Genomic DNA, 12,177 nt, shown 5'->3' on the forward strand with positions numbered 1-12,177 from the left:
GCATTATACCTACAAATGTGAACTGTTGCCATGGACTTCTTACTTGGTTTCCAGTAGCACCTCTTCCCAAGGTTGAGCGTTTTGTTTGTATGGGGGGAGCCCACCCTTCTGCACATTCAAAAGCAGTTTTAGGAGTGAATCTAGTTCTATAAATCCTTGCTCACACCGCAGAGCGGTGTAGGGGTTTTATTGCCCAAACAAAATCCCTTGGTGTAAGGAAAAAGGCAAACTGGTTTGGATACTTTTATTTTTATTGACCAAATATGCTGGAATTAACTATGGGTTAACTCTAAACAAAAGTGTTCTAAGTAGTTAAGTGAAGATATTTTAAGAACACTGAATGAATTACGATAAGTCAAATACAAGGCAAACATGTGACAATGAAAGTTTGAAATCATGATTATTATAGAAAGTAAGAGCTAGTAGAAGGAACAGAGGGGAACAAACTCAGAATTCAGAGAACAATGCTCCACATTCCCTTTTATATCCAGCTATTGTAAGAACAACTAAACAGACCACATCTTTACCCTTATCAAGTTATGACTACCAATGCAAGTCACACAGAGGTGTGTGAACCACCATGCAAAATCAACGCAAGGCTTTAACATATGAGAGGTGGGTACAGGATATATTGCAGTATATACTGTATCTTTTTATTCGATACTAGATAACGCAGCTCAGATAATGAGCCAGTAAAAAGCAGGTGATTAATCCGTTACCCTGCTAACTGGTTAGTGTTGACAGGCCAGTGAATGAGATTGTGTTTGGATCTGACATGTTAGGGCCTGTCATCAAAAATGACAACTCAGAGCAGGGTGTCAGCAAAGAGAGAGAGATGTGAGGAGTGAGGGGGAGCAGAGAGAATAGAGATGGAGAGAGAAACGAAGAGGAGAGAGGCGATTGGAGAGAGAACAAAAAGAGAGTGAGACATTAACTTGTCACTACAGTATGTACTGGATGGTTGACAGAGTAAGAGATAAAAAAGAGTAAAAGATAAAATAGGAAAATAGACAATAAAGGTTGAGAACTGAAGGAGATATACTGTATATTAGCCTTGTATATCCTACCACTCTGTCAGGGACCACATAAACAATAATCTATTATCTCTGCGATCAAAACACTGGTGCCCAAATAATTTACTTGTGTGTCCATGTAAAACCAGTAACCCTTCCAAGCAGTATTTTTTTGTTCAATGGGGAGTTCAAAATTATTCGTCAACTTCAAATGTATACCTGGGCTCGCTAAACTTCTCTGCCATCGATTTTGCTCTGTGATCGCCCCCTCTGCTGGCTTATTGCTGGTACAACAATGACCCCAGATTCCATGTCCTTACCTTTTATACAGAACTGCGAAGCGGCATAAAGGTGCCACATTCCTAGATTTAAAAGACTGTGCAAAAGGGTGTACACACAAACACACACACACCATTAGCTCGTGTTTTTTGTACATTTGCTAGTACTAGTACTGTTAATAGAGATAAAAAATAAACAGTTTTGAAGTTGTTTATATTTATTCTAATTTAAACATTTCCTTGGTGTCCCAAATTACCAAACATGGTGTGGTCTAAATTGGGACAGCATGTTTCAGGTAATTTGGGACAACATTTTCAGGTTATAAAATAAAATGTGTCAATAGTTTAGTCATACATATCCTGATTAAAAGTGAAAAAGTCACATTTATAACAACACAAAACCTAAGTGATGTATCCTTGGCAACTTTTGCAGAAGGAATTAGAGGCTAAAGTTGATAACCATCAGAGCTGTGTGTAGTGGGCCTTGTAATTTGGGTCAGATTATTTAATGTAAATAATATCCTGAAACATTACTATTGATAAAGGCCATGTTATTAAACCTTGAAGTAAAAGCATATTTAGGCCTTGTGTGGTAGTCACAATACATATTAAGTGAGCTATCAAGCATTAAACCTAGCCTTCTTTTAATGTATGTAGGTGTCTTCTGCATCTACAAATTGTTCATTTATGAAACAAATTCATTTTGTGAAATAGAATAGCACCCAGGAAAGAGACAGACAGACCAAGGGAGAGTGAACAAACAGGGAAAAGTAAAGGACGAATACAACATGTGGAAGGAGAACAGAATGGAGGGAGCATTGCAGGAGTTCAAGGATTTATGGTTAACAAATCCATTAAATGTTTTTTTAAGTGTTTAATCATTGTTCAATACATTAATCTACAACAATGAGTCTGTGTCCCAAATTACCAAACATATACTGTCCCAAATTACCAAACAAGTTGCTTAAAATTAGTTTTTGGTTAGCTCCACTAAAATAGTGAGCCATGCATTTCTAAAACATTATGAAGACTTATTTTTTACACTTAAATAATGTGGATACCTTGAGGAATTCAGAAATATCTCATTTATTGGGTTATGTTTGGAACTTGATGACAAACTTAAACTCAGAAGATAGAATTTAAAAAAATGTCCCAATATACCTGAATTCACCCTACCGATTGGTCAACACACTCCACACACACACATACATTACCGTAACGGAAACACATGAGCCCCCCCCGCAGAATAACCCTGAGATTTGGAATTATGAATCGCAATTAAGAAAACCCTTTCGTTTCTTGTGTGGTGAAAACGGGATTCCGTACATTTTGTGTACGGAACATTTGTACATTCCGTACATTTGTTGTGTGTGAAATCAAGTAGTTTGTTCAAACTTTTATTTTGAAAGTCCGTTTAACAGCGGAAGTCTACCGCAAGGAAGATAACATAGGCTTCTAGCCCACTTGTAGAAGACATCAGAGCACCTCAGTACAATATCCAGAATGGCTTACAGTGCCATGATCGGCCCGTCCATTCTAAGCAGTGATCTCGCCTGCTTGGGTAGTGAGTGTGAGCGGATGATGGAGTGCGGGGCAGATTACCTTCATCTCGACGTTATGGACGGGTGAGCTGCGCTAACACGCATTGGCAAGCTTGTAGTAGCTAGTAGCTAACTCGTTAGCGAGCTGACTAACCTTTTGACAGATGCCAAGATGTCAAGAGCTCAACAAGAGGGGAAGCTAGCTTGCTTGGTGGCTTATGCTTGCATTAATTAAGCAACCCTGGTTTGTATCGTGTGTAGAGTCCACAGCGACTTAAGGTTGCTCAACATTGCAACATTGTTTACTCAAACTTTCTCTGTGCACACAGCCAGTGAGTTGGCTAACAAGTTGTGATATCTAGTAGACGGAAGCAAATCGACATTGTGCGTGTATGTTTTAAACAACTTAATTGGTTATTGGTACCCACGTCAAGAATGGCCCTTATTTCTTAAACTGTTCCCTATAGGCATTTCGTCCCAAACATCACGTTTGGCCATCCCATGGTGGAGTGCCTGAGGAAGTCGGTGGGACTGGACCCTTTTTTTGGTGAGGCAGCACAAATTGCACCCCCCCCCCCCCCCCCCCACACACACACACACACACACACAGCAATTGAATGCTGATCTAAACGTGTGTGTGTAGACATGCACATGATGGTGTCCAGGCCAGAGCAGTGGGTCAAGGCCATGGCAGCAGCAGGGGCCAACCAGTACACCTTCCATCTGGAAGCCACCACCAACCCTGGCAACCTCATTAAAGACATCCGGGAGAGTGGGATGAAGGTGAGTAGGGGGGGAAAGTGAGAGAGAGAAATGCAAACGGTAGATGTTGGGTTGTTGTTAACATTGAACCATGGCTGTAAGACGTGTGTACTAAACCTCTTAAAATATCCTTATAATGTGTGTTTAGGTGGGCGTGGCCATCAAGCCTGGTACTACAGTAGAGGAGTTGGCTCCCTGGGCAGGACAGATAGACATGGCCCTGGTCATGACTGTGGAACCTGGCTTTGGGGGACAGAAGTTTATGGAGGACATGATGCCCAAGGTAACAAGTGTGTGAGAGTGGGTGAGACACTTTATCACATTTATTTGATTTAGTCCATTTAGCAGATGCTTTCATCCAAAGCATCGAATAGTGTAGAAAGTATAGCATTTAGTTTCAACTGGTGGTGGGAGGATTTGTGAAGAGATGTCTACCTAATAAAGGACACTGAGAATCTCATGAGATCTAATTCTTATTCAGTGCCATGTGTGTGTTCCCAGGTGGCATGGCTGAGGAATCAATTCCCTTCGTTGGACATTGAGGTGGATGGAGGAGTGGGCCCTGACACCATCCACAAGTGTGCCGAGGTAAGACACACACACACACACACACACACAAAATCCTCATCATCACCATCACCATCGGAGCATGATCCCCAATATAACAATTGTTTGTGTGTGTGTTCTCCAGGCGGGGGCTAACATGATTGTGTCCGGCAGTGCAGTGGTGAGCAGCCCCGATCCTCGCTCTGTCATCGCTCTACTGCGTACTGTGGTTGTTGAGGCAATCCAGAAACGCTCGCTGGATCGTTGACTCATCTACCGTCAGAATGACCCTGCGGCAAATGGCCCACTGCAGCCTGTTCTAGCAAAGCGGCAGACAAACTTGTCAGGAGGGTCAAGGAGTGATTATGGGAACAGTATATGACGAGGGTTGGGGATTGCAGATTGGGTGCTGAAGTCACAGAAGTTGGACCCTCTTTAAATCATCATCAGATCTACCATACCTTCACCAACGCTTCTCCAGTTAACTCCACGGTTATCCACCACCAGCAGCATAGGCCTGCAAACAATTATGCGACAACTGATACCAGAGGAGTCTTGGTTATATATGATTTCACACTTGAATTGTAAACATTCCGGTATTATAATTTTTTTAATAGTATTTTTGGTGAGTTAGAAAAATTGCAAAATGATTATAACATTTAATATGTTCAATTAAATGTGTTCAAATGTAACTGTTTAGTGTGTTACTTGAGGGGTGGGGGTGGAGTAGACTGATGGTCATCTTACAGGAAGTTGTGAAAACCACAGCGTCAGAGCGTTGAGATGTATACAATTCAGGAGGTCTGAGACAGTTGCACTGCCGTGTGTTTTATTTACCAATGGATACCTAAACTCTTAAAAGTACTCCCATCTCGCCGTGCTTCTCCACAGGGAACCTCTCTTCATACGGGTTGGCCCCTCCCAATCTGGGAGTCACAGGACGCCACACTTAAAGTAATCAGACTACAGTACTTGCGTTGGAGGTTACAGGTTGGTACCTGTGAGCCCTGTCGGCTCCGTTTTTGTGGAGCGGGCTGCTAATTAGTGAATGGGTCGCAGCTGTGCAGCTCGTTTGCAGAGTGGGGAGCTGGAATTTGTTCAAAGTGGCTGCTTGAAATCTGCAGCAGGGAGAGCTGGGAAGGCTTTCTGGGGAGATCAGAAAGTCTAAAGATGTAGCATGGTCAGTGATATCTACCATCTCTTAGATAAGTTGTGTGAGTTGTCACGAGTTCTGAAAGGTAGTCAGTTAGCCTTTCTATGTGAAATTGTCTTCCGCCTTAAATTTTCTCACCAGTAGGATGTTCTTAATCAGACACAAGGTGGCAGGCATGGACAAATACATTCAGAGTTGTAACCAATACGTTGAATTATAACTATATGTGAAATGCATGTATGTTAATAAATGCCTTCTCCAAAATGAACTTCAATAACTTCACCTTTAATTTCAGTAATTTATTATGTGTTTTTAATTGGGAAATTGTGTTCTGTATATGATCTTTTCCTAAAAATAAAAACAAGGTTCCTGGTCATTCAGACACATCTCTCAAAAGAGAATTAGATGCAGGAACAAATCTCTGACAAAGGGAGGGAGCAGATAAAGAAATAAGGAGAGCAGAAATGGAAGGAGGAATGCAGGACTCCTTCGTGTCACCCCCTTTGAGAACAAACCTCCCGACAAGAACACATTCCATAGTTTCAACTGCCCGCACTTCCTTTTCAATTAAGCATCTCACTGAAAGGGTGTTCATATCCCGCGAAAATATGAATGTTGGAAATGTAGATTTTCCCTTTTAGTATCACATTGCACCATTGGGGATCATTTGTCAAATGAGATGATTACTTATCCGATCTTCCATGCACTAATAGATCTGTATGTTTAATGGATCACATACCAAAAGTGTGTTTGACAGAGAATTTTTCACACCACAGATTGGTCTGCCTTGGCCTTGTGGAACCTGTGTACTAATGGGGAATGGCCATTAAGAAGGTGAAACTAGTGAGTAGTGCTCACATAGGAATACTCTTGATGGCAGCAGTAATGGAGGTTATACAACCCCAATTCCCCAGCTCTGACTCCAATAGACTGACACAGGCATGCCCTCTCTCACAGACCCTCAGCCCTCTAATGGGCACGACTCATAAAGTTGTTACCCAAAGGAATGCTGAATGTATTGCACTGGTGCCATGGCAACTAAATGTAGACATGCAGTAAAAACAGGATAGACAATTTCACACAGGCACACACCTGTGCATATACTGTATGTGTGTGGTGGCAACATGTTTCTACTTTATGTCTGCAGGCTCTTATGGTACAAGAACGTTAACTGCAGACAGGCAAATAACACATGCACACACAGTCACATAATAACATACCAAACCCCTGAAGAGGACATACCACTAATCATGAGTCAGGAAAGGATGAATTTTTCATGTCGTGTGAAGGGTTTGTGTGTCGTTACATGGGATGGAAGCGAAGGAAAAGCAGCAGCAGGAGTAGGACACCCAGCCAGAGCGCACACCCACACAGCTACTCAGCCCAGCCCCGCCAGAGCCAGCTTGTATTGAGTCAGCAGCTGCTGAGGAAGCAGGGCCCCTGGGGGCCCCCTCACAGGAACACACTGTCTACGAGCTTCAGCATGAGCACACCTGTGTGTGTGTGTGTGTGCATGTGTACTGCATGATGGAGTGCATTTTAATTTGCACCACCAGTAGGGAGTGACGAGAGAAATCTATACAGAGTTGCTTTTGGAACATCATCCATTCGGAAGCCATCCTGAGATATTGAGGCTGTTCATGTACAGAGCACATGGAGAGCCCATATAGAGTGCCGAATCCCTTACTTTTATTTAGGAGCCCTATCGTCTCTCTTTTCCTCACTTGTTTTTTTTACTTCTTAGTGTCTCACCCCCAAACCCCTCTTCTTTCCTCTGATCTCTTCTCCTTCACTCACCTCTTCTGCTATGCTCTCCTCATAGTGTACAAAATCAAATAACCCCTTTCCCCCCATTCTCCACAATTTTCCTCATCTCCTCTCCAACTTTGGCCCTCCACTCCTCAACGGTAGAAACATTACATTACCTGTCTGCTCCTCTCTCCCCCACACTTTTCACCTCCATTCTTTCCTTGTTCTCATCTTCAGTACAAAAAGCACATCTCTCTCTCTGAGTTCATTCATAATTACCCAGAATCCCTCAAGACAGCAGGAAGCATGGTACTGATTAGCTCATTGCCAAAGCAGGCGTTACTTATGCATAACAACCTCCTAGTCTGATTGAGGGTATGTAGTCTAATTAAGAATTTAAAAAACAACTTTAATTGCTTTAAATAACATTACAAAATATCTCTTTGCACTGCCCTCAGGCTGACACATACACACTCAGAACACTACTACGTACTCAGAATCTATGCTGCGGGGATCTGGAGAGATTTGTTTGAGAGATTTTCTTGATTGTAATGCTCAGAGTAAAGCTCGGGGTACATCTTTTTATTGGAGATGAAATACCAGAATAGATCCAGAGAAAAATAACAGGAAAGAAAAAACAAACATAACATAATAGGCTGATTGAAGAGAGCTGAATGGAAAGCTCAGTAATACGTCTGCAGGTCTTCCTATGGTGAAGAGCACTGCTCGGAACACTTAAATGAATGTTTGCGGTTACATTGACCCTGACCTTCCAGGCCCATTCCACTTCCTGGATACTGCTTGTTGTTGAGGGTATGCTGACCCCTTTACTTCATTCTTATCTTTAGCAGAGAGCCATCGGAAGTACACACATGGTATCTTATCTGTTATCTATTATGGATGAGCTGGGACAAGGCCTGCATGTGTCTGAGTGGGCCATTATGAATGAAGGAGCGTGGGCGTTTTGGAGTGTGTGGGTGTTTGTACACCATGTGCTTCTGTGACCACGCCAGACCTCTCCCCTTGATGATAAACTATGTGCGTTGAATACTGAAGTGAATTTGTCCATCTGCAGGAAACAAAGATGTTTCTCCAAGGATCTTTATCTAACTGGCCTGCCTGCTGGCCCTGGTGCTTAGGAGCTGTCTGCCTGTATACATGTGTTTGTGCATCGGAGTGTCCTCAGGCACCAGCTTCACTTTGGCTCTTATTTACCGCTGATCCAAGCAGCTCTCTACTTTCCTTCTACACAGGAGATAAAGGAAATAAGAGTACGGTGTAAGAGTACGGTGAGAACTAAAGAACGATTGACAGCACTAGTTGAGGGCTGTGGTTGTGAGAAGGGTGAGAATTCAGTGTACCAGAGACTAGTCAGAGAAAAATTGATTGAGGGATATTAAAGGAGACAGAGGCTCCCCTCACACCTTTTAGTCTCAGTCAGCCATGTTGTGAAGACTGACACCATCAACAGAATCATCAGAATTGTCAGCATCAGTGACAGAATTATCAGCAGGCCCATCAGTATGGGTTATGCTGTCATCCCTGACAGATCCACACCTGCATCTGCAGCTCCACAGAGCCCTGGATGGAATCGCTTAACAGACTATGTCAATGTGACAAAAAGGAATTGGATTACTTCTACTGAACATTTTGGTGGAGTTCTTAGGAGGGTGATAGGAGGTTGATAAGTCCTACTGTGATATGTAAATAAAGTCTTACTTACTTACTGTTGCTACTGTGTGTATGTGATTGAGACAGAGAGAGGGACAAAGCAGGCTAGACAGAGTGCCACTGTCATAGAGTGAGTATGTACCTATTATGGGATTTTGTAAGTGTGAAAGAGAGGGAGAGAGGAAACAAAAGTACTTGTGTCTGGGTGGCTTATGAGGGGAGTGCTAGTCCACCCCCCAAGCTCGCAGGCTAACCGTGATCAAACTAGGGTTTCCAAAAAAAGGAAAGTTAGAGAGAACGTACATACGTTTGGTTTGCACTGAACATGTTTTATTGCAATTAACTTGACAGAATAGCAATGTGTCTGAAAGGTTACTATTTAATAGAATATATGTCTAAAATAAAAAATAAAACTTGTTATTATACAACAAAACACAGTAAGCATTATTAAAAAGCTATGGCCTTCCTTTTCACTATCAGTGCACTTTGTAGATAAAAAAGAACATAAAAAAGACATCACTGGAGAAAGCAGCACTTGCCGAACTGAAAACATAATCTTCTTCATCATCATCACCACCACGTTGGTATATTACATTACAGCTAAACCTAGAGGCAGCACTAAACACTGCATGCAACGCAACGCCTCAGAACGCAGACACAATACTATCGGAACGTCTGTGGAACGTTTGGAGAACGCTGAGGACACGTCGAGAGGCGGTTAGGGGATGGCTTCCATATGGAAACACAATGTACTGGAGCAGAGTTCAGATGTCAGCTGTACAGCTCTGCCAATGATGGATGCCAATCATGCCAATCATGGTGGAACGTCACACATCAGTGGCAGTACCTCCATTTCCTTGTACTGGATGCACTCTGCCCTTTAGACAGTTTGTCTTGTGCGAGTTAAGATAAACCAATATAGCCTCGGATGTATGGATTAAGTTTAAGTATGAACTAATTTATCATCATTGTCTGCTATAGATCCAACTTAACCAATAGCTGTAGCAAACACATTTGGAGACGATAATGCCTCCCAGCGATCAAGGCTGTACTGGAAAATGAAAAGTAAAGTATGATTGACAAGAGATCATTCTCTTCCTGGTCCCTCATTTGGTTTGGCACAGGAAGTGGAAGGGTGTAGCTTTGCTCTGTCAAAAAAAACACAACAATGAGTTCAAAAGTTTATAAAACATAGAACACCTCCTGCAACACTGTCATGCAAATATACACTTTGACACGATTGTTGAGAAGAGAAGGACAAGGTTTTTGTCAGTCTGGCAGTGACAGGGTTAGTTTCAACGTCAGACACGGGAATGTTACTTCTCCGATTCCCAGTTAAAAACTGCTGGACAGAGAGGGCAGTCTCAGTCCTTCCTAGGCTTCCACACATCTCAAACATCCTAACTAGTGATACACACACAGCACTCTTCAATAAATAAACTAAACTAGCAGAGGCTCCATGTTAGTGTGTGGCTGTGTGTAACTGTACATTACACTGTATGTAAAGCGGCTAGGCATCTTTGCACATGTCTATAAGCACTTCTAAAGTGTTCCACTGAGTCCTGAATGAATGAAACCTTTTGTGGAACAGCTCTGAGGACACATCTAGCATTTCTACTCATCATCTACTACGTTGCCACCAGTTGTTGGGTTGCCATTGACACAAAGCACAGGCGAATGATTTGTTTGACTCGGTTTCCTGGCAACATCAGCATTGCAGTCCTTAAGGAATTTCAGAGCAAATACGAAAAAAAAATTGTAAAAAAAATTAATAAAAAAGCAATAGTATCACATAAATAAATAAGAGAACACCTAAAACGAACATAAATTGGATTTGAATCACTTTAAATACATTTTTTCTGTACTGCCTATAACATTACTGTTAAGTTATTCTTTCTTGTCATGAGCAAAGTCCAAAAAGATTCAGCAGTGTGTCTCTGTACAATCGCTCCAGTGCATTCATTTCTAGCAGTGATCTCTAGCGACTCAGTAGAATTCTGTAGGATCAATTCATATCTTTTACAGACAGTAGAAGGATGTAATATTTGTGAAATGTATAAAATGTGTGAGAATCAATTTTCTTTTCGGCACATAATTCCCACTGTGTCAATACATTTATGCAGAACAAATCAACAGATTAAACAGAAGCATACATATCGCCCTTTCTGTCCCATAATCCCTCAACAGGAGGTCGGCAGCCATTTTTACAGCTTGCTTCCAAGCCAATCTGCTTTGCCGCCCATGCTATAGATCTCAGCCATTGGTAGCAGAGGACAGAAAGGAGTAAGAAGATCTTCCCTCAGGTTTTTCCACAGTGGGATAAAGCAGTTCAGTCCTTCCATCCCTCCTTCCCTCTCCCTTTCTGGAGAGGAGGAGAAAAGGGAAGCAGCCATATTTAAGATTTGTGCATGTATGTGTACAAGTCTCTTGCCACGTCTCTCTTTATGTCTGCAAGGGCAAACAAGTGAGCGCAACAAATACTGTCTCTTTCTCCCATTTCTCTACGGTCCCTCTCTAACACACACACACACGCACCTCATCTCAGCCTACAGCAAGTCTTTGTGCAGGAGACAACAGATCCAGAGTCAATGGTAGCAGAGCTGTCCTCAAGGTAACAAAGTCAGGGGATGAGAAGTGGCTGGTCAGAATTCAGATCCACAGTAAAACTTCATCCTTAGAGGTTTTGATACAGTACCAGAGTTCCTAGAATTGTCCACACAAGCAGTCGTTGATATACACATGTAGTGAAGAACCGACAACCGTTAGGAGAGAGGAAACACAACAGGCTAGGAATTAGGAGATCATTTTGAGGGGGAAAAGAAGACTAAATGGGCGAGCTTATAAACAAGTGTTCATATTGGCACACTCTCTAGACGTCTCTCTTACAAACAAAATAGCACACGCTCACATCCGTTTCCATTTTACACACACACACACACACACACACAGCACTGTTGCTGTAAATATATCCAATCACAGCCACGGTGAATAGAGCGGGGTTAACATGTTTTCATTGATTGGTTGATTGACTAATTGAACACAATTGTGATAGGCCAGATGAGGTCCAGAGGAGAGCAAAAAGCCCCTTTATGGTTTGGAATTGATCTGGTCCGCAGTATGTGTGCACATTTGTGGTCGCATTTGTTTTATTCCACAGAGCCAGGGTGCAGGCTGAGAGCAGGTGGGTCCAGACAGGTTGGGGAATAGCTGAGGTGCGGTTCCTTGATCCACAGCAAGGGGGCGCCATTCTTGCCCTCCTGGCTCTTGCTGTTGTTGCGGCTTTTGTAGCGCACCAGGAGCACGGCAATGAGCAGGATCCCAAAGATAGGGAACGGGTAGAAAAAGATGAAATAGAAGAGAGAGTCATTGGAGCACACCACCGACTGCAGGGTTGAGACTGGGGAGGAGAGTGAGAAAGAGAGAAAGTTATTATGATGGTTACACAGACCTCAAGAACATGTGTT

General features: G+C 42.5%; 2 protein-coding genes across 2 annotated transcripts in view; one reads left to right on the forward strand and one right to left on the reverse strand.

Annotated features, from left to right (window-relative positions):
* The first annotated feature begins 2,656 nt into the window (after positions 1–2,656).
* On the forward strand, positions 2,657–5,561 carry rpe (ribulose-5-phosphate-3-epimerase). Its single transcript, XM_084689874.1, has 6 exons — positions 2,657–2,916; positions 3,300–3,379; positions 3,476–3,615; positions 3,743–3,877; positions 4,096–4,182; positions 4,286–5,561. Exons 1-6 carry the CDS (start codon positions 2,795–2,797, stop codon positions 4,406–4,408), a joined length of 687 nt encoding a protein of 228 aa, XP_084546000.1. The 5' UTR covers positions 2,657–2,794; the 3' UTR covers positions 4,409–5,561.
* A 4,321-nt stretch (positions 5,562–9,882) lies between these two features.
* igsf3 (immunoglobulin superfamily, member 3) overlaps positions 9,883–12,177 on the reverse strand; it is a 56,449-nt gene continuing 54,154 nt past the window's right edge. Inside the window, exon 9 of the mRNA XM_084689920.1 lies at positions 9,883–12,110. Coding sequence (XP_084546046.1) covers positions 11,860–12,110 — 251 coding nt within the window. The 3' untranslated portion in view covers positions 9,883–11,859. The remainder of the gene's footprint in view (positions 12,111–12,177) is intronic.

Source organism: Hypomesus nipponensis, chromosome 23 (assembly GCF_054491055.1).
Source record: "Hypomesus nipponensis isolate SF chromosome 23, ASM5449105v1, whole genome shotgun sequence".
Taxonomy (NCBI): domain Eukaryota; kingdom Metazoa; phylum Chordata; class Actinopteri; order Osmeriformes; family Osmeridae; genus Hypomesus; species Hypomesus nipponensis.